Source organism: Varanus komodoensis, unplaced genomic scaffold, assembly GCF_004798865.1.
Source record: "Varanus komodoensis strain SLA01 unplaced genomic scaffold, ASM479886v1 scaffold15, whole genome shotgun sequence".
NCBI classification, from domain to species: domain Eukaryota; kingdom Metazoa; phylum Chordata; class Lepidosauria; order Squamata; family Varanidae; genus Varanus; species Varanus komodoensis.
This window is the reverse complement of record NW_025335440.1, coordinates 3,885,968-3,905,482: the sequence shown is the minus strand read 5'-3', so window position 1 is coordinate 3,905,482 and position 19,515 is coordinate 3,885,968. Positions and strand designations below refer to the sequence as shown.

The 19,515-nt window shown below is 51.2% G+C and overlaps 1 protein-coding gene across 3 annotated transcripts in view; it reads left to right on the top strand.

Annotated features, from left to right (window-relative positions):
- Window positions 1-2,112: 2,112 nt before the first annotated feature.
- MAP7D1 (MAP7 domain containing 1) overlaps window positions 2,113-19,515 on the top strand; it is a 66,344-nt gene continuing 48,941 nt past the window's right edge. For 2 of the 3 annotated variants that reach the window (XM_044424940.1, XM_044424938.1), the window contains exon 1: window positions 2,114-2,624. In XM_044424940.1, coding sequence (XP_044280875.1) covers window positions 2,558-2,624 — 67 coding nt within the window. In that variant the 5' untranslated portion in view covers window positions 2,114-2,557. Of the gene's footprint in view, window positions 2,625-19,515 lie in introns of all 3 variants that reach the window. The other variant, XM_044424939.1, reaches the window with a different exon arrangement.

Sequence of the window (19,515 nt, the reverse complement as noted above, 5' to 3'; positions counted from 1 at the left end):
TTAATTGAAAACATATTTTTCAATTCTTTAATGATTCACATTTGTATTTTAAAACAATAAAAAGATTTTGAAAGTATTTGTAAATGTAGATGCATTTTTGTGTTGTAATTAGTGTGGAAAATTGATTTTTAAAAAGCAGAACACATTATATATAGAGTCATAATAATGTCACCTAATGCTAAGTTGTTCTTCTGTAAACAGAGGCAGAAGGATGGAGTCCTCAGTGTACCGATAAGCATTCTTGTTTCCTGTAACTCATATCAATTTCTAAAGTCAATCTGATTCTACTCCACTGAAATCAACGAATGAACAGAGACAGCATTACCCTTCTAGGGTGACTTTTAAATAATAGGTGCACAGGGGAAATTTCTGGGGGTACCAGTGTTGTGGCTCTTGAAAAACAGCCTGCTGTCCTCTCACTTCCCGACAAATAGATGGGGAAGAAATGGAGGTAGTGACAGATTTTATTTTCTGGGGCTCCAAGATCACCACAGATGGGGACTGCAGCCAAGAAATTAAAAGACGCTTGCTCCTGGGGAGGAAAGCTATGGCAAATCTAGACAGCATATTAAAAAGCAGAGACATCACCCTGCCAACAAAAGTGTGTATAGCCAAGGCTATGGTTTTCCCAGTTGCAGTGTATGGCTGTGAAAGCTGGACCATAAGGAAGGCTGAGCATCAAAGAATTGAGGCCTTTGAACTGTGGTGCTGGAGGAGACTCCTGCGAGTCCCTTGGACTGCAAGGCGATCAAACTGGTCAGTCCTAGAGAAGATCAACTCTGACTGCTCTTTAGAAGGCCAGATACTGAAGATGAAACTCAAATACTTTGGCCACCTAATGAGAAGGAAGGACTCCCTGGAGAAGAGCCTGATGCTGGGAACAATAGATGGCAAAAGAAGAAGGGGACGGCAGAGAATGAGGTGGCTGGATGGAGTCACTCAAGCGGTTGGTGTGAGCTTGGGTGGACTCCAGGAGATGGTGGAGGACAGGACCTCCTGGAGGAATGTTGTCCACCTCCTGACTAGCAAGCAAACCGCAATTGAAGCTTTTTAAGAACCTCTTTTGGGGTCAGTCAAGGATTTTAAAGGCCTGATTGCTGCATGGATGGGGCATTTTCCAGGTGGGGGGGGGAATATCTCTGCCCTGTGTGAGCATGTGAGAGACTGAGGTGGAAGAGAGAATCATACGGGATATTCCTGTCCTCCAAGTGAAGGCACTCTGCATGTGCTTAGAGGCACCTGGCCACATAACAGCTGGCAACCTCCTTAGGAGAACAGGTGAAGAGAGCAGGAGAAATGGAGGGACACCTGTGGCCAAGCCAAGCATAGACATGAATTTATTAATTATTTTATTAGAGCTATATCCCACAGCTCCTCCTGCTGCTCCCCACTTAGTCCCCAAAACAACAACCCTGCGAGGTAGGTCGGTCTGAGAGTCTGTGCCTGGCCCAGTCACGCAGCGGGCTCCATGGCTGAGCGAGGATTAGACCCCAGGTTGTTTGCGTCCCAGGACTACTGGCTGTCCCTGCGGGATGCTCCCTGGGAAGAGTCGGGCCCCTCGCCCCTGCCTGCCCCTTGCTCCTCCTCGCGATTGGAAGCGCAGGCAGGGCTGTGGGGCAGCGCCTGCGCCGAAGCCTTGCAAAGCCCCCCGCAGGCCTGGAAAGCCCCCTCCCCAGCCCGCACCCCCCACTCGCTGCGCGAAATGAGTCATCCTCCCAGCTGCTGAGCAAAGAATCCAAGTTTCCCAACATAGTCTCAACATGTTCCCGGGCGCGACCAAGAGGCAGAAGCCGCGGAGGGGCGCGCGCGGGCGGGCTCCCAGTGCTCTCGTGGCCGGCGGCGGCGTCCGCCGGGCGGGACGCGCTTTCCGAGCGGTCTGCGCCGCACCCCACCCCTCTTCCCCCGGAGGGCGAGGCTGACGGAGTGCCCGTGCCGTCCGGCTCCCCCTCCCTGGACGTGGTAGCGCCCGGCTTCGGAGGCCAGGCCAGGCAGGGACCCTACAATAGTTGAGCTTCTCTTTGCGGGATCAGCGCCTGCTGCAACTGGACGGCCAAAGGCTCCGAAGCTGGGAGGGGGCCGGTGGTCGGAGCTTGCCGGCTTTTTATTTATATATATATATATATATATATATATAAATAAAATACATATTCCAGGCTCCTTCACTGGAAAGTCTTTTTTCCAGATCCTAGCCACAAAGGTTTTGTTTTTTTAAATTGTGGAAGGGGGCGTTCCGCCCAGATTGTTGGCTTTCCGTATTTCTAAAAAGCCTGCATTTTATTTTCTGCTGGAGAAGAAACTCTTCACTGGAGCGATTTTTAAAAAATAATCCCCCACCCCCCACCCACTCCATCCCCCGGAAACTGATGAAGGCTGCAATTACGGAGGAATGAGAAAAGAGGAAGGACCTTGATTGATTTCTTGAAAAAAAGGCAAGGCTGTCCTCGGCTTGGTCTTGCTTCTACATTCAGGGATCGCGGGGGAGGGGAAGTACAACGCCTCGAGAAAGCACGAAGGGACGCGCACCCACCCACCATCCCCCTCCGAGCAAGAAGCCACCATGGAGAACAGGGCAGAGGCGGGGGAGGCCGGCATCGCCCTGCAGCAACAGCCGGTCGATATCCGAGGTAAATATTTGCTCTCCGCGAAGGGCTCTTCTCGACAGGCCGCCGCTGCGAACTGTGCAAGTGGGGAGGGGGCGCGGCAGGGCCGCAGACTTTGCAAACACCTCGTGGGCCTCCGGAGCGGGGGAGGGGCAGGGATCGCGCGCCCCTGCAGCAAGTTGGAGAGCAGCCGAGCTTGAGTCCTTCTCCCCCCTCCAGGAGAAGCCGCGAACTCCTCGCCTGGCCATTGTCTCTGGGTGCGCGCGTGTGTGTTGGGGGGGGGGGGGTCGTTTCGTTCATGGAAAGGCCGGGATTTGCATCGGCTTTGGGGACCAGGCTGGGATTTAGGGATGCACGCAGGCAGCGAGGGAGGCCTTTTCTGGGGTGAGGGCTCCCCGCTTTCTTTTAGGCTAGGAGGAAGATGGTGGGTGTTGGCCACGTCGATGGCTCTGCTTCCCTCCAGCCAAGGGCAGGGTTGCGCTGCCCCCGCCCCAGCAGCAGGGGGCGTCCGGCCAGCCAGGGATGCGGAGGCTATAAATAGCCCTCTTCTCCCCAACCAGCCGAGCCCGAGATTGGCATCTTCGGACGGCTGCTCGGGGAGGGGGCCGCTCGCTGGAGGAGGAGACCATCTGCCCCTTTCGTCTGACCTTGGTGGGCGTGGATGGGTGGGCCGGTCGCGGGGCAGTTGCCCGCCTAAGCCCGGTCCTAAGTCCCGCGGAAGGGATGTGCAGGGAAGGCCCCGGCCCGGCAGGGACTGAAAAGCAGGCTCCGCGGGCCTGGTCCTGCCCCCGCGTCTCTAGCCGAGGGATGGAGTCGGAAGGGGACGGATTTGGACCAGCCCGCAAGAGATCCCGCTCCCCTGCTGCTTGGAGGGAGAAGTTCAGGAGCTTCTCTTTCGGTTCACGGGTCGGTTTTATGCCGGCAGTGCTTTTTTCGGGAGGGGGTGGAAGGAGGAATGGTTTCTGCTCAAGTTCAGAGATGGAATTCCTCCTCTCCGCCTGTAAAGTTGGTCCTAATCTTAAACACGTCGTGTGCGCGCTGCCCCCTTTCTTTCAGACGAATTCTCCGCCTGTCTGCAAGGGTAACATCCTGTATGCATTTTCTGTTGCCAAATCTGGTTGTGCATATTGATGGACGTGGGGAGGGAGAGGTGCCATTGGTTGTGATTTGGACAACATCTTGGCCTCCTTTGCTGAGATTTGGGGGTGGGGTTGTTTCCAAGTCTTTTTGGAGTTATGCTGTGTTTTATTTATTTATTTATTTATTTATTTATTTATGTAGAAAATGTCTAGGCCGCCCCATTCGCCAAAGCCTCGGGGCGGCTTACAAATAAATAAATTAAAATACATAAATAACAATATAAAATACACATAACTGTATAAAATGTTTTCTCTCTGAACTTCTTTCAAGCCCTGTTTCCTAAAATCGTATGGGATGTGCAGCTTAAACTTTCTTTGAAAACTCCAGGGCCCTGTTTTTGAGTGGGGTTATTTGGGGTGGGGGAGTGTGTGTGTGTGTCTAATCCTCGATTTTAGTTTTGCACTTTAAAAGAGGACACTTCTTTGGATCTGATAAATTTTGGTGGCAGCTGTTTCAGCATATCAATTTTAAGCACTTCTCTTTGTTCTGCATTGGGGGGGGCTGCCAGACTATTTCCTGGACAGTATTAAGACTGCCTCTCACCATCCTTTACTCAAGAGTAGGCACTTCTGAAAACTTTCTGTGGCTTTACAGAATAAGAAGGGGGAAAGATGGTTTTTTAAGTACATAAATGGCTTGAAAGTAGAGGAGAGATTAGGCATCCAGATAGAGGAGTATAGGGTCCCCCAATTCCAAGCATTTTTAATATCCCAAGGTTGTTACTTTGCGATAGTAACTGGAGGATTGTACCATGTGGATGTGGCTTGGAAGAAAGGGGGCATCCGCCTTCTCCAAGGCTGACTGGGCGATTATGGGGCCCTCAGTCCCACACCTCTGGAGGGCCCCAAGTTGGAGAAGCCTGTGTCTCTTCATGGAGCCAGCAAGGAAAGAGTTAAGGAGGGGGGCTGCACTCACGTCTGCATCCCCCACAGCATGCATGGGATGTCGCCAGCTCTGACAAGCCTGCATGTTTTCTTATTTTTGGGTATTGGCAGCTCCTGCCAAGTCACTGGTGACTCTGCTCAGGAGAAAGCAAGAGCCAGGAAAATAGCAACCTCAGTGGGCCACTGAGCTTCGCCTACCATCACCCTCCCAGTTTTGGCATGGAATTTATTATAGGCTCCATGTGCATGTTGATTAGAAGGGACTGCAAGTTTCACGGGAGATGTAGCCAAAAACCTGCTTCTCAAGCAAAGTTCTTGTTGGACAGTTGGGCCAGGCTGAAGATATAAAGGGAGGGGAGTCCAGTTTTGAGACAGAGAACATAAGCAGAGCAAAATCAGACCAATGCATGCAGCATGCAGCTAAAGCCTAGGCTCTAGGCCAACAGGACTTTTTTGGATGAGAAAGGAGGCATTTTTCTGGTTAGGTATCTGTTTACATTTCTCCCCTGTGCCTTCTTCTATGTCAACATGGTGTGAGGAGGAAATGCCAGTGGAATAAGATGTGGCTCCAAGCTGATGCTTCTCTATTTTGTTATAGTCATTATGTATCACATTTATATCCTGCTTTTTTCCCTCTTCCAAGGAACTCAAGGCAGCTTGCATAGTCCTTCTCCGTGTTATCCTCATGACAACCCTGTGAGGAAGACTAGGCTAAGAGTCAAGTACCAGTCAAGTTGCCCAGTGAGCTTCCTGGCCAAGTTGGGACACTGCCCAGTATCTGGGTGCTGTCCCAGTCTGCCATCCCAACTGTGGATGAAAAACTTCAAGGCTCTACCTATCCTTTCTTGGGATTCTTTATATTTAAACAGGGCAGCCCTTCAGATAGAGGAGGGTCCTCTCTGAAAGAGGCCACCTGGCCACTGCCTCTCAAAGCAGCCGGGCAGCCTCTGGCCAGTTGCAGCTTTTCTTTGTCTGCTGTCCAGAGTTCCCACTAATTGCTGGTTGTGTGGCTCCACCTGGTTCTTCCAACCGGACACTGGCCTGCTTTGGATATAGTGCTGGGCCCAAACCAGGCTCAGGTGTTGTCTGAGCAGTGAGCAACTCCTCAGGCTGTTGTGTGCGTCCACCCACCTGCGAAACTAGGGGTGAAACTTCAGAATTGGAAGGCACTTTCGTTCTTGGAAGATCATCCTTCTGGAGTTGGCCCCATGAGGTGTGGAGTGGAGGAGGCTGCCGGCCCATTTTTCCGGCCATTTGCAGAGGTGACTCCATGGGCATTTTGGCTTTGCCAGGTGTCCCTGTAGGGGCTCCACTACTTCAGTGCTCCATCCAAATGGCCACCCCATCAGCTTGTGGTTCAGGATGGGATCCAGCTCCAATTCACTCTTCGGGACAAAGGAAACTATTTGTTTGGCACGTCTGTCAGTTGCCTGCACTGACCAGCAGCAGCTCTTTGGGACCTGACGATGCCAGGGAACCTGGGAGCTTTCGCATGCCGAGCACACGCAAAAGCTGAGTGCTGCGCACCCTTCACAGGGAGGCCGCGGCTGTTGCCTCGACATGTTACGGATCATCCTTGAGCGTGTGGTTTGCAGACGGTGGAGCAGAGGAAGCTGCTTATATTAAGTCTCAGCACTGGTCCATTGGCTTCACCAGTCGGCAGTTCTGAACTGGGAGCTGTCTGGGGTTTAGACTGGGATCTTTCCCAGCAACATGAAGGATTGAACATGGCACATTTGGTAGGAGAAAGGTGAGTTAAAACAGCTTTCCCCAACCTGGTATCTTGCAGACATTTTGGCCTTCAGCTCCCATCTGTCAGCATCACCAGTGGCCAAGGATGCTGGGATCTGTAGTCCAAAGGCTTCTATAAATACCATCAAAGTAGTGGGGCTGCACTGGGGCTAACATGGGGTTGGTAGTATGGGGGAAGCTGTAATGATTTAGAGGTATTTTTGAAACAGAGGGTGTTCCTGTTCTGATCTGCCAGTTTTGTACCAGAAATGTTACAACGGGAGTGGTCGTGCCTAAGGAGTAGGGAAGAGAGATTATTGTAAGTGGATGCAGAATTACATCTATAAGTTCTTCCGAAGCACGCAAAGACACGTCTGAGAAATAAGTATAAATGACACTCCAGCCATTCAGAGGCAATTTCTGCCAATGGAGCAAACGGGTCATTTGTGTCTGTGCCTCCCCGCCACCTGTACGGATTTACTTGCTTTTCCTTAAATTGTCAGTTTGTTTCATTTTATATTTCTACCAGAAAAGGGCCGACTTTTTCCTCTAGCACCGAGCTATGGCACCTAGTTTTCAAGAAAAAGGTTACAGGTTCAACAAACTGCTAACATTAAACGGGGAACTCGGCTAGAAGTGCGAAAAGTCCCTTCCTGGGATGTGGGAGAGATGTGCCCAATCAGAGCAGACCTGGGGTAGGTGACCTGGTACCCTCTGGCTGTTGTTGACAGCAGCTCCCATCTGCCCCTGCCACCCTGGCCGGGGACCAGGGATTATAGCAGTGCGCCATACACAGTATGGCAAAGTGTGCTGGCTGGATCTGCTGGAACATAGGCATCTTCCTGTGGTTTAAATAAAAGGCAGGAGGGGCGCAGAATGCCATGGGGGGCTCGGCTCGGGTTCTGCGAGCAGGCCCATGGGGAGAGCAGCCTCTCCCACTGAGTGCTCAGCGTTTGTATGCGGCGTGTGCGCTCCACCCAGCAGCTTGGCCGGAAAGGGAGCGGCTTTGTGCCCCTGTCCAAACCCCATGACTTACCCCTCCCCTGCCCAGTCTCCTCCAGAGAAGGCTGAGTCACCCCAGACCAAGAGGGATCAGATCTGACACAGCGTTAGATAGCTGCCTTTTTTTCTCTCTCGCCACAAAGTGAGCAGTTGCGGATGACACATTCTGAGCTCCCATTGTTTATGAAGCCGGACATTCCTTTCCTGTTTGGATGATCCTCTCTGGAGGCAGAGGCACAAGCGCCAGCAGGATCTGTGCACAGGGGTTCAGCAACTGGGGGAGCTCCCTCAGGCAGAAGTGGGAGACGCTGGAGCAGGTGGAGCGGAGCTTGGCAGGGGCCTTGCGTGAAGGAGGCCTTGGGTCTGATGCCCCGTCTTTCTAGGCAGGTCTGGGAGAGATTCCTGCAGAAAAACTCTACGCTCAAGACAGGAGCATAATGTTTGACACGTGGCCCTCGGGGCAGGAAGCTCAAGAGAGAACATGCTGGCCAGGCCCTTAAGGAATGAGCACAGCCCCGTGTTGATGCCTGGGCTGGCTGGGGATGATGGGAGGAGCACTTCACAGGACTCTTGCTGCCTTTGAGCAACATCAAAGGCTTTCCGTGGTTGTGGACGGGCCTCCACCCTTCTCCACCCCGCAGTTGCAGGTTGTGAGGGTTCCGTTGCCACTGGCAACTTGCTGCGCCTGTTTGGGGAGCCCTGAGTAGACATGCCCCAGCTCATCACGTGCCTTCCCCTTCCAACAGCCTCCTGTGGCACATGAAGGGTTAAGGGCCCCCGGGAAGCACTATGTTTCCCAGGGCCATGGATCGATTCCGCCAAGCCCTGAGATTCCACTGGTGCCAGTGAACGGCTTACTGGCCATGCAGGGGGCATTTGTGAGGGGGGATTGCAGCTGGAGAGAAAAACATTAACGCTCCCCCCACAGGCATCTCCCTAAATCTTCCCTTGCATAGCAATTTAGCTTCAATAAAAATGTCCCCATTGTCTCTAGGTGCATATTAATTGGAGAATGCATTTTATTTGAGAATATTTAGATGAGCAAGGACCCAGGCCTTGCTTTCTGTGTGATTTAAATAAGTCTTCGCAATCCCAATAAATTCTAGTAGTGTGCATATATTGCTGCTTATTAGCATATGCAGTGTTGTGTCCTCTGTGGTCAGGGTCCCTCAATTGTTTAAAGGTGTAGCAGCTGCAACTGCACAGCAATGAAATACTGCTTATGGTCCAGAATGTTTCTTTCTTTGCCTGCGAGGGAAGCCCCACTCTTGGGCCTTGCATTCCCTTTGGGGGGCTCTGCCTGAGCTGCCCCAAGCTTCTCTTTGCCATGGAGTTAAGCAAAGGAGCGGCAGGTGCTTGGCACCGCATTCCGTGGACTTGCTGTGTCTCCTTGGCTCAGACGTAGCTGCACCATGATGGACAGGGTGTGACTGGGGCTGGCGGGCCCCGCAGGCCATCTCGGGTTTCCCGGCTGCCTTTCCTTCATACATCTTTTAACATCAGGCTCCCTGCGCCTGCCGAGGAGTCTGCCATTCAGCCATGCCAAGGGACAGGGACAGGATGAGCCCTCCTGTCATCCCTGATACATCTTCAGAGGTGTGCATTTGCACATGTGCATGAGTGCACGCACACACAGAGACCATCCCACACAAATGGCAGAACCAGACCTGAGTTTTGAGCACGGTCCCCTTAGGGCTCTCTTGTTCTTAAAAACCACTTTGCTTTTAGAAAGCGTTTCCTGCCCCTTGCCTGCCTCTTGCCTGTAGCTCTCCCAGCTGCTTGTTTGCAGAGCAGTGCTCTCGACTGGAAATGTGCTTTGCTGGCACAGTTGTCATGGAATTGAAATGGAGGGAGAAAGTGGAGAGCCCCCCCCCCCCATTAACAGCCCATCTTGGAGGCAACTGATTTGGGGATGTTGGATCAGGGCAGACCAAAGGAAGTCCTTTTTCCATATGGCAGACACACCGAAAACCCGTCCCTCTCCCCTTGAGATGCTGGCTGCTGGGTTTGATGGCTGATGGATGGTTTTCACGGAGAAGGAGATGCCAGTACTGTTGGAGAACACTGCCCACCCCTCGCTCATTCAAACCACCCTGTGCATGCTCAGAGGCTCATTCTGGATGCTTTGTACTTTCGGATCAATAAAGACCACTTTGAAGGAAAAGGGGTCTGGCATGAAGGAGGAACCCTGGTTCATGTCAAATATGAATACTGGAAGCTGCCTTACATGCAAGTCAACCTTTGATCCCTCTAGCTTAGTGTGGTTAGCAGTGCCCTAGGATTTTAGGTAGAGGTTTTTCTGGGTCTGGCTGGAGATGCCAATTGGCAAGCCTGGGACCTCTTCCAGGTGCTCTACTGCTAACCTGTGGCCCTTCCAGTCAAAGGCTAATAGCCACGATAGCTCATTGGTCAACCAGCTGCTTTGCATGTGAAAGTTCCTAGGTTCTGGGCATCTCCAAATGGGACTTGGGGAAGACCCTGGTCTGAATTCCTGGAGAGCCATGGCTAGTTAATGCAGTTGATACAAATCCATGTGGTTGGGTGCAGAAACTCTGGGAGAAGACAGTTCTGGAACTGCTTTCCATGCCCTGTCCAAGAGAGCACCTTGGTCTCATCCAGTTTGGTGGTTTCCTGATCATCGATCGTTTGTATGTGGGGGACTCCTTGGCTTCATCCCTGCCACAGGGGAGAGGCTGACTCAATTCCTTGGTTACACAAAGTGGTGGCTGCCAACTTGGCCTTGAAAAGTCATTAGACAAATTTGTGGAGGACAAGACTATCCATGGCTACTGCCACAATGGCTGTTTATTGCCTCCGATATCAAGGGAAGCCTCCCTGCATGCACCAGTCGCTGGGAACCTGAGCGGGAGGTGCTGTCGCATTTGTGGCCTGCTTGTGAGTTTCCCATGAGTGTCTGGTTTGCCACTGTGAGGGCAGAATGCTGACCTGGGGTGGTTTTGGTGTGGCCTCATTCATTCAGGTTTGCTGGGCAATACTTGGCTTGAATTCTCCTCATTTTTAAAGCAACTGAGCACCATGGCTCCTGCTGTGTGAGCAGATGCCAGCCAGTGAGGGAGGTGACCCATTCCTTGCCCTCAGAAATCACACACTCTTGTTCAAGAAATCACACACTCTTGTTCAGTGCCGTCCTCGAATGGTTTGAAATGACAGGTGTGTTTTCGCACATGTGACAGAGCAAAATAGTAGTTGGTATTTATAAAGACAAGTTCTTTCAGACTTCTTGTCATCCTTGTGTCAATTTGAATGTTGATAAATGTGGATTTTACTGCTTAAAATACAGGAAACCGTGTTTTTGCACATGCAACACTTTCCGCCTTGGGTGATCCAGTTTCTTACGCAGTTTTGTACAGGTTGACATGTTTGACTTGGACCACCGTTACCAGTCACACTCTGGCTCTACCGAAAATCGAAACTTGGCAGCATAAAAGAAAAAAAAAAAGATGGTTCAACTTCTTATTACTGTTTTGTTCCTAGAACTATCTCAAGTATTGCTCATTTGATTTTAAAAATAAGCATCCCTCAGTGAAGGCATCATTACACATTGTCTGCGGATAACACGGGATGGAAGGGAAGCTGCTTTTGCAGCAGGGAAGGCCTTTTCCCGTGCAGACAGATGCCTTTTGGGAAAGGGAAAGTGAGTGTGGCCAAGGCTTCCTGCCGGAGTGCCTGCGGAAGGTGAGTCACGAGGAAGTGGGGGTCCTTGTCTGAAAAGATGCCCCTTCCCTCAGTGGATCACTGATTTCTAGACTTCGGCTCTGCTCAGTTTCTTTTTTTCAGCTTCATTCTGTGCAATTTTGTTTAACATCGGTGAAAACGAGAGCCAGGCAGAGTGGCTCTGTAGAGGGTTTTGGTCCAGGTAGTAAGATGCTCGCCTTTAGTGGGCCTCTTGTGTCTCTTCAGCTTGGATGTGCGGTCTCTTGGGACTGATGGAATCTGTAGTCTTAGGCATTTGACCCTCCAACTATATGCATTCCCTCCAAATCCAACCAAATGAAGTTTATTCACTCTCTTTCATGTTACTTATTCAAGAACAAATCCCCTTTTACTTCAAAATAATTAATCGGAAATAGGCTAATAGAAATTAGCACAGATCTAATCAGAGCATTTAACAAGAAAAACAAGACCCCCCCTCCTTCTGTGACTGCTGACTCAGGGTGTAGAGTTATTCCAGGTTAATTAATCTGGAAGAGTGTGCTCTTGTACCTCTTGTACACATCAAGTCAATCTGGTTCACATGTGCATATTAATCTCTTGATGGCAGTCGCATCAAAAGGTCATTGGCTTCAGTGATAAAGCTGTAGCGGATCAAACATCCCAACGAAAACTTTCTTGCTTATTGTTGCTTCATATATAATGCTTTTAAGTTCAAGTGTGCACGTCAAGCTTCTAGTCCCACTTGGCATTAAATAGGCTCAGATTCTGCACTGCTTCCTCCTCCACCACCAATTCCTCTTCTTTTTTGAAGTGAGGTAATGTATGCCTTGAAGGCCATGCCCTCTCAAACCTGAATTGGTTAGGTAAGTTCTGCAAATAAATCTATAAACTGGTGTAAGTCATCTTCCAGAGATCCGAGATTCTCCCAGAAAGGAGACTCAACAGAGTCAAACACTGCTTCTAGGTGTGTCCATGCCAGCGTCAGACAGAGTCAGACAGTCGCTTCCTGACTATTGGAAAACAATACTTTGATTTTCATGATTCAGCCTGCATGAAACTGGAGGAATTTTGCAGGAGCTGATTTCCTGGTTCCTTCTGAAGCCAGCTACTCCTAGCTGGCTATCAACCAACCACCCCCAAGGGAAAAAAGCATGCTATGGGTTTTATCTACCTGTGTCCCAGGAGTAGCTCTGCCTCCTCTGGTCTGCCTAGGGAGGCCGCATGCCACATTAGACACACGGATGCACAAAGCCATCCTGCAGATTAACTTTGCAAGTGTATCTTTTCACACCTGGCTGAGAACACCTGTCCTTGTGACTGGCAGCCCTGCCTTGAGGGGAAGTGTGCTTAGCTTTGCTGGAGGCTTATGCCTTCCTAGCTCATGCCCTGGACTGCCCCACAGGGTTGCTGCTTGTTCCTCCCTCTCTTTGGGGTGTCCCTAGTTTAGATGGCACCTCGCCAAATGCGCCCATCAGTTGGCAAGCCCCAGCACTTGCTTCAGCAGGCACAGCTCATGCAGCCTGCGATGGCTGGCAAAGTGGGGCTGTTTAGAGGAAGAGGGGTTTTGCCGCTTAGTGATATGTGGTTCTGCCACTCCAATGGCAATGCATGGCCTTCCTTGCAGGGTTATTGTAAAGAGTGCAGAAGTATTGTATGTCATGTGCTCTCTTCTTTCTGTAACTTTGCCATTTGCTGCTGGGTGGAGTATTTTCATGTCTTTCCCCCGTTTACTCCCTCCTAGCTTTGTAAAATGGTTGCACTGCTCACCAAAACTCATTTGATTTGCTGCCCAAGCTTGCAACACGGGGACAGGAATCAGGGAGGCCTTTGGCCGGTGTGGTCACAAGCCACTTAGTCAGCAAATTTTGGCTGAGAAAGTCAGAGCCAGGAGGCAAGGCTGAAAGAATGGGCTTATTTTGTCTGGACTGGTGAAGGCTGATGGGCCATACGTGCTGATGACAGGTTTTTCAACATCCAAGCAATTTATTTTATCAAGAGCCTTGAGAAAAGTGGGTCTCCAGGGCCATCTGAGCTGCTGGAAGGAGGGTGGGTGATTAGCATGAAGGTCACTTTAGAATACACAGGGAGCACTCCAGAAATAGAGGGCAGAGATGTCTTACCCAGAAGAAAGACTTTGGAGCTCTTTGCAGGAAGTCTTGCACCGGCTTCCCTGAGCCGGTGCCCTTCAGAAGCCTTAGGCTACAGATCCCATCAGTCCCTGCTAGCATGGACATACTGGCTGAGGAGGCTGGGAGGGGAAGGCCAGCTCTTCTGGAGGGTTGCAGGGTGGGGTCTGGAGCTTAGTACTCGAGCACCCACTTTGCTTGAGGAAAGTCCCAGGTTCCGTTTGCTGAAATCTCCTGGTGGGCCTGAACAAAATCCTGCCACTGAAACCACTCAAGGCTGAATGGACTCAGCAGAGGGCAAGTTCCCTACATTCCTAGCATCAGAAGATCCCTGTTGGATCAGACTGAAGTCCTCTTCTGGCATCTCATTGCTCCAGTGGCCCATCAGAAGGGCTTGTCCTCCAGGGATTGTGTACTTCTGACCTGCTTTCCGAAGATTATCTAAGTTTTGCAGCAACCTATCCTGTTTCATAAATCAACTGCTTCCTCTGTGAAGAAGCACCTTTTTCCTGTCCTGCCTCTCTCAGTTTTACCAGCTGAGCCTTGGAAGCAAAACATGCCGCTTTCTCCGGATGGTGCATCATTTTATGAACCTCTCTGATGTGCCCCTGCTTCCTATTCACCTTCTCTCCCAGATGCCAGAGTTGCACACTTTACTTTGCATTTTAATAGAAATCTGAGACAAGAACGTAAGAGGTGTGCAGGGCCAGGACCCATCTTCCTCATGCGGCCCACTGGAATCCCACCAGCAGGACAGGAGTGCCGCAGTGACACCTGATATATGCAGGCATCCTGCCTCTGAAATTGAAGGTAGCCATCAGGACAGGGCACTGGCCACTTTCTCATCCATGGAACTCTTCCATTCCCTTTTCAAGCCGTCCAGATGGAAGGCTGTTGCTACATCTTTTGAAAGTGTATTGCCAAGTATTTAATATTTCTATTCCTCTAAGTATTAAAAATCCCTAAGGAGTTACTGTGTAAAATACTGAAATCACTTTTAAAATATTAATATCAAGATGGTGCTTTAATACAATTTTTAGGAGAGTGCTAATTATAGTATGGTTGCTTTGAGCAAGTTTCACCTTGCATCAAGAAGGCCACCGTGAGCGACTGTGGCTTTTGCTCTGGCACTTCACCCATGTGAGTTGTTCTCTAATTGTGCACACACTTCTTGCTTTATTTTGTGCAGTGCACAGTATCCCGTTCTCCCTTTTCTCTGCGTGAAGGACACAGAGGACGTTCTAGGAAACGTTCTGCCCTGCAGCAAACGAACGGTTCCCCCAGGATGGTCATGCTTGTCCTGTGAACCGCCAGTCGCTGCGGAATAGGCAACAGAGCAGCGTGGCACCCTTCAGACACATTGGAGCACAAATCCCATCACCCAATGAGTCTCGTAACCCAGAACACTCAGAGGGCATCACAAAAGGCTTGATTTGATATATGAACGGACCAACTCTGTATACGCTGCTTCCTATGTTTCTAAGCTGACCTTTGCATCAGACATGGGCCTTGAGTTTGTCTGAAAACACCAGCTGAGATGATTGAGGAGCAACTGAACTGCCTTTGGACCAAGCATGTGTTTTCCTTCCTGCCCAGCGCCCTGAAGGTCTCGCCTCTACATGCACGTGGCACCACCACGAAGTTGGCAGGAAGCCTGCGCCCTCCTTCCTTCTCCATGGTCTCTGCCTGCCCACCTTCTGCCTTCCTGCCACGCAGAAGCCACCTCCGAGGCCAAAGGAGGCAGCAAAGGGCCCTCAGAGTGGCCGAGAGCGGCCTGTCTGTGGCGCAGTGACCGCCGACTGTTGGAGAACCTGGGAGCGTCTGGAGCGGTCACTGGGTCCGTTGCTGTCAGTACTGACTGGCAGGGGATCTTTGGGGTTTCTGGGAGGGGTCTCTCCCTGCCCTACCTGGCAGTTTTGAGGATTGGGCCTTTTGTGGGCCCACCACGTGTGCTGAACTGCTGAGCCATCACTGCTGCCCCTCTTTGCTGCAGGGACTCCATTTCCAGGCCCATCAAGTTGCTCCACCCCAAGTTTGCACTTCTGGATCCCGAAGGGGGGCTGTGGCCCTTTTGTGGCGGTGAAATTGGCCCCCTAATGGTCGGTAGATGGGGAGGGGGCAGGCGCTCACCTGCAGTGGTCCTTCTCCATGGTAAAGGGAGAAATGTAGGCCCTGCAACCAGCATGCTCAGCCGTATGACTGCCAGAGAACTTACACAGGAACAGTGGACGTCACCTTATTCTGGCAGCAGCTCTCCAGGACTTCATGCATGAGCCGTTCCCCAGCTTTTCCTGGAGATGCCTGGTATCAACCTCGGACCTGTGGAATGCCAAGCAGGTGCCCTTCCCCAAGCTACAGCCCTTTGCTCCGGGTCTCCCTGCAGCTCACTTCTTGGGTGGAGCTGGGCCGTGTTCCCATGGCTCGGATCCTCACCCCTTGGTACTGGGTCCAGAGTCTCCTGCAAGTGAGCTTTGCCAAAATTTCAAAGTGCTTTGCATTGCTTCTCGTAGCCCTGTAAGCTCAGTCATTATTCAGTTCAGGGTGGATTGGATGGCAAGGAAGGAAGAGGGTTTTAGTTCCTCTCTATCTTGCTCGTGGTTTATGGGGTGGGAGCAGAACTGGGCACATCCTTCAGTCAGCCTAGGCCTCCAGATCCGTAGAACGTAGAACTCTTGGGGTCCCCAAGCCAGCATGATTGAAACGCCTGGTCAGTCATGGAGCCTCTTGCACCATCTTAAACAAAAACTATACTTGCCCTAACCCGCCTTGCACGTTTGTTGTGAGGGTAACAACAAAGGAGAGAAGTGGCTTGTAAAGGTACACACGCCAAGAGAAAGAAGATGTAAGAGCTGCGACGTGTCCAGCTCCTCCTGAGCCAAATCACCGAGAGCACAATTAACCCACTTGGCACAAGCAGGAGTTACGGAAGCCCTTCTTTAGCAGGGTCCCTGCTTGCTTCCAAACAGCTGGCATAGGAGCCCTGCTCCTGCAGCCCCTCCAGGCGTGCCTGTGCCTCTGCTGCCTGCAAGACCCTGGCATTCCCAATGCAGAGCGATGATGGAGGAAGTCTGGTGCTGCGTGTGCTCTCCGAAGGCCCTGCCGGACCAGCTCTGCTAAGCCTTCTGGGAAGAAAATACACCAAAACCTCCTCACTGTGTGGGAGGGGCCCGGGCTGCTTGATCTCGAGCTGTGGCTTTGCAAACCCCATATTTAAGTTTGCAGAGCCTCCCTGCAAGACCAGCCTCTGTCTCTGCCCTATAATTTTTGCTGGGGCGGTGAGAGGGAGGCAGTTCGAACCCTTCAGTGCAGGGAAGCTCCGCTCCATTCCCTGCTTCTGACGTGGAATTTCTAGTGATGCAACTGACTGCTGTCGTTGACAAATCAAACTCTGGAAAGGCAGTGAAAGAAAATGAAAAACCTCTACGTAACCTCCCCAGGGGGACTCTCCTATTTGTGGCAGAAAGCAACCAGATGGATCGTGAGTGTGCTCCTTGCTCAGATGGAGGCTCTGATGCCTGCCAGGCCTTTCTTTGTGCCGCACAGACTGGATCCTGCCCCTGATCCCCCAGGCAAACTAGTGGGAAATAGCTTTTGGGACTTGTGATGTATTTACTCATTATAGAATGTATAAGCTGCTTAATACCAAGAGGGATCGGAGTGGCGTGCAATGAATGAAGGCAAAACATGCACCAGGTTTTGGCAAGAGCAAGTAGATCATGGAGGAAAGAGCACCTGCCTGTGCCACTGGGTGTGCTTTCTGCCTGAAATGGCTGCCCCTTCCGGCTCAGTGCTGTGGCCCTCACACACCAGGCCCGGTCAGCCCTCCGGCCTGATCTTGTTCTAGCTGAAGGTGGCAGGATTTCCACCCGGAACGTCCCACCTGTGCATCCCCTGCAGAACTAGGATTCTCCTTGAGTAAATCCAAGGACTCGTCGCTTGTAAGGGAGGCATTTTTCAAGAGGCGGAAGGCTCGGGGAGTGTGGAGGCCACAGCTCGGTGGTGGGGCATGCGACCTGCACGCAGAAAATTGCGTGGCCAAAGGATTTCTGGAAGGAAGGCTCCCCGGAGCACTGCTCTGACTCAAAAGGAGGCAGGTGCAAATGCGTGATTTTCTTGTGACGGCTGCTCCCCTTCTCGCTGCCCCCACTTTCTTTCCTTGGGCAGCAGATCCATTTGTCTGCAGAGCGGAAGCGGTAAGCGGGCTGTCAGAGCAGCCCTGTCATCTTGCCTCTTCAAGATCCACATCGCCAGACAGCACAGTTTGTCTCTTCCAATTCCTCATCAGGCCCTCCTGTCACGATGTCATTTGAAGCATCCGCCCCACGGTGAACGTTTTTATTTTGAAAAGCATTTTGGCTCCCACAATGGCCTCCCAAGCACGTTTGCGCCATGTGCTCGTGCATCACTCACTCTGCATCTTCTCTCCTGTCCTTCCGCCCCCAGTCTGATGGGAGCTTGCAAACACGTCAGAAAAAGCAGACTTCCCAGTTCGTGCAGAGGGGTTGCGCAGTGCCAAGTGTTGCACAGCACCTGCTGCCGCATTTCGAGGGATCTCCACATTCATGTTTGATTGTATTTTGTTACACTATCACAATTCAATTTGCTGGTCTCTCGTTTGCCATCTGATTCACAATCACTGTGAAAGCCGCTGGAATGTTGATGCTGTTGGAACCTCCACGTACCAGGGCGGTACGCCTCCGAATAGGATCTACCCTGGGCAAATGACAGGGAAGGAGTTTTGCTGTTCGCGAGCTTTGCAGGACCACTTGTATTGAATGGACTGTTGAATTGCAGAGGCACAGATCAGATCCAAGAGCAAATGTCCTTAAACCTGACCTCCACTACGAGGTAGCTCTTCAGCGTGGGGAGTAACTGGATGATGGGCCTTCTCTCAAGACATCCCTGGAAAGAGATACTCCAGCCAGCCAGCCATGCCACCTTTTGCTGCATTAGGAAATTGCCTGATCGTGATTCAGTGGTTGGTGTAGCTCACTATTCGCCTTCTGCAACCTGCTGCTCTCCCAGCAGGTTGGGCTACAAGTGTGGTCCAAAACATCTGGAGCTGGAAAGGTTGGCTTGTGCTGAGTGGACGCGGCATCCTTGGGTTTTTGCCCTGCCTGAACATGCTGGGGGTTCAGCCCGGGAATCTGGGCCTGCTCAGCACCTGCTCTTCCCCTGAGTTGTGGCTGGCTTCCCATTCTGTGTGAATGCATTCTGTGCATTGTTTAAACAAGCATTCTCTTTAAACTTTGGCAGGGGGTGGGGTGGCCTCCCATTTTGTGAGGTCAGAAAATTCTGAATATGTCTGCTGCTGATTTTGCTTCCTGCTAAAGGAGGGACAAAGAGAAATGCAGAGCACTGATTCTGTTCTGCTCCAGCTCTTAGCTTAACCTCCCCTCTGGCTTCTTAGATGTTAGCAGGTGGTCCCTCATGGGCCTCCAAGTGCACCAACCAGTGTTCTCGAACCTGGTGCTCCTGCCAGGTTTGACTGCAGCTCCTATCATCCTCTGGTGGTCTTTGGATTTCTTGGGGGCTGCTGTGCGGAAAGCAGAAGGAGGGTCAGGCGAGGATCGGCAGGTTGCAATAACAAGGGCAGAGTTTGGCTAAACATCTGGAGAAACTTCCAAGCAGATACATGTTCTTTGTTCTCAAGGCTGACTTGGGAAGTTGTCAAGCTCTTCTTTGTCAGAGGCATTTAAGAGGAAACTGGGACAAGGCGCTGCTGCTCTGGGCTGCATCACAGCTCCTGTCCTGAGCAGTGGGTTTGATTAGTTGTCTTCTGCAGCCCCTTCATTTCTGCAGTTTTGTCATTGTGGCAGTTCCCTGCCCATGCACAGAGCTCCTGCTATCATAGCTAGTTCAGGAAACTTGACTTCCTTTGTGCATCTTCATGACTCTTACCTATGCTGTCATTGGTGAAGTACTGGGATGTCAACAGCTGCAAAGGAGCAGAATCCATAGCCAAACCAGATGCAAAGTTGGAACAGGGGTTCTGCTGCCCCCCACTCTCTGCTTCTTGCACATTGGCAGAGGGGCTCCATTGCCACCCATTCTCTGGCCCAGTGCATGGTGGGCATTTTGCTTACATGCCCGAGTCCAAAGACTCTCTCCAGCTCACTTGGAAACATATGTGTGTTAAGACAGAGAAAGGTTCTACAAGTCCCTGGAGCTATAAGACATTTTCCCTGTCTGAATCTGCCCAGCACAGCATCCTTAGTTTATCTGGCAGGGTTGCATTCACTCTATATTGCTGAGCTCCATTAAGAAGACAAGCAGTCTCAGTTCACACATTATCTGGGGACCCCTGAGATCAACTGGCATTCATCTCTCAAACACACTCATACACGCAAGTGTTCC